Source organism: Miscanthus floridulus, chromosome 1 (genome assembly GCF_019320115.1).
Source record: "Miscanthus floridulus cultivar M001 chromosome 1, ASM1932011v1, whole genome shotgun sequence".
In the NCBI taxonomy this organism is placed as follows: Eukaryota; Viridiplantae; Streptophyta; class Magnoliopsida; order Poales; family Poaceae; genus Miscanthus; species Miscanthus floridulus.
The window spans coordinates 104,973,750-104,975,832 of NC_089580.1; the positions used below are offsets into that span (position 1 = coordinate 104,973,750).

The 2,083-nt window shown below is 45.4% G+C and overlaps 1 protein-coding gene across 1 annotated transcript; it reads left to right on the plus strand.

The window, feature by feature from the left end:
- The first annotated feature begins 803 nt into the window (after positions 1–803).
- Positions 804–1,843, plus strand: LOC136490414 (small heat shock protein, chloroplastic-like). The gene is made up of 2 exons (XM_066486767.1): positions 804–1,089; positions 1,234–1,843. Exons 1-2 carry the CDS (start codon positions 882–884, stop codon positions 1,665–1,667), a joined length of 642 nt encoding a protein of 213 aa, XP_066342864.1. The 5' UTR covers positions 804–881; the 3' UTR covers positions 1,668–1,843.
- The last annotated feature ends 240 nt before the right edge of the window (positions 1,844–2,083 follow it).

The following is a 2,083-nucleotide window of genomic DNA, read 5'->3' on the forward strand; positions in this document are numbered from 1 at the left end:
GATCTGTCTGGAACCAATGGTTAATGGAAGACATGCTCTTCCTTGCAAAAATAATTTAGAGGCAGTTTGGATCCTTTCATTTTGAAGGAATTGGAATCTATTTAATGAACTAGGCTATTTGGTTTGAAATTTGACATTCCATAACCTTCCCAAGTTCATATATAAGCTTATCTTAAATTCATAGGGTGGTAGATGAAATTGATTCTATAGATCATCATGTTATGTTTCTACTCTCCAACTGTTCTTCAACTCTCTTCGCTACAATAGAAATGCTACATATAAATATCTTCCTTGTATGGATAACAATAATATACATATATATTTCATATACAACTATATTAGTTTAATTAATTTATGTCTAAATTATAATTATTAGAATAAATTCGATTCCATGATCCAAACGGGCCCAGCAAATTTGCGTACTGATGTGGTACACGCGTTATGCGTACACACCATGCAATTGCTTTTTCGCCAGTGTGTCCGAAGGAAGCAAGGAATCAACACATCTGTAATCTTATTTCTCGTGCCGGACCAAGATCTTGTACAATTAATTAGAATTTCCGGTTCAGTCTAGTCTAGACAACAAAACAAGCCTGGTATTGTTCTTTTCTCTGCCTTGCAACTACAAGATTGGCATCATTTGCAGCATTGGAAATCCCTTCAAGATAAAGCAACGTAGAAACCGCTTTATTCCTCTGATTCATGGACAAAGCAAAGGTAACCTTGTCAGTTGTTGTCTCTCTCTGTATTATCTTCCTATCTATAAATTTCTCTTCACAATCTTCTCCACCTCTCACACAAGACATCCCTACATCTTCTTGCTGATCTCAGTAGGGCTGAGCTATCTAGTGTTACACTGAAACCAGCCAGGAAGTAGGACAATGTCGACGGTCACTTCTTGCACCCTTCTGGGCCTCGGGTCCGCAGTGCGTCCGCCAGTCTATTCCTCCGGGAGACCAGCAGCGGTGGGGGTGGCTTCCCTTTCTTCCCAGAGGACGCCCCGGCCCCTTTCTGTGTGTTGTGCGACCAGCCAGAAAGGGGATCACAACCCAAAGACGGATTTGTATCCATTTAACATCCCTGCCTTCGGTGAGCTCGCTCGCCGATACATTTTCTTTTCTGGTTCAATGCATGCATGCGAATATATATCTTGCATTATAGTTAGTAGTGTATTTCAATCCAACACTACAAGGCATATTGTAACATGCGTCGGTATATATGGTGAAATGATAGTTCTGGTGCACCCGGTTTCACCACGTGAGGAACGGTGGCAGCTGCAGGAGGACGCCGAGAAGGTGAACCTGTGGTTCGAGGTGCCTGGGCAGTCCCAGTATGACCTCTCCGTGGAGATCGACGAGGACGTACTCGTCATCAAGAAGAAGGTCCATGTCATCGGTGGGGACGTGGGGCAGCGGAGCCCTGGCGGTGGCGTCACGGATTATGCTCCCCGGCAGCAGACCAGAAGGGGCGCCACGGCGACAGAAGCTACCAAGGAGGCGGCGGCACAGCAGGGCGGCGAGGTGATCTACGCCCGGATGCTCCTCCCGGCGGGGTACAGCAGGGAGGGCGTGGAGGCGGAGCTCAAGTCCGGCGTGCTCATGATCACTGTCGCCAAGATCAAGGAGCGGGCGCGCAGGAAGATCGACGTCAGCATTCAAGTCAAGTAGAAGCATGCATGCATGAATTGAAGGAGTGCTTTTGATTTGTGCGATGTCCAACAGGCTACTGCGCGCGGTCCGTCGATCTCGATCGCGTAGACCATATATGTATTATGTTCGTGGGCTTTGTGTTCCCATGTACTTCAATCAATAAAATAAAATGAGCACCGGCCTGTTGTTGTTCTTCACGCAAATACAAATATTGTTCCTTTTTTTGTGAGGAACCGACAAGCAATCTTTTTTCCCAGATATATGCTATTATATATTATACTCACAGCGTAAGAAACAGGCTAAGGATTATGAAAAAAAATGTTGTCATGGCCCTGCTGTACACTGCTGTACAAGTAGACCCAATCTTACAAGAGCACTTACCAAGATAGAGCACCCGCTGTCAACGGGAACACAGCTTACAATTGAAAGAATTG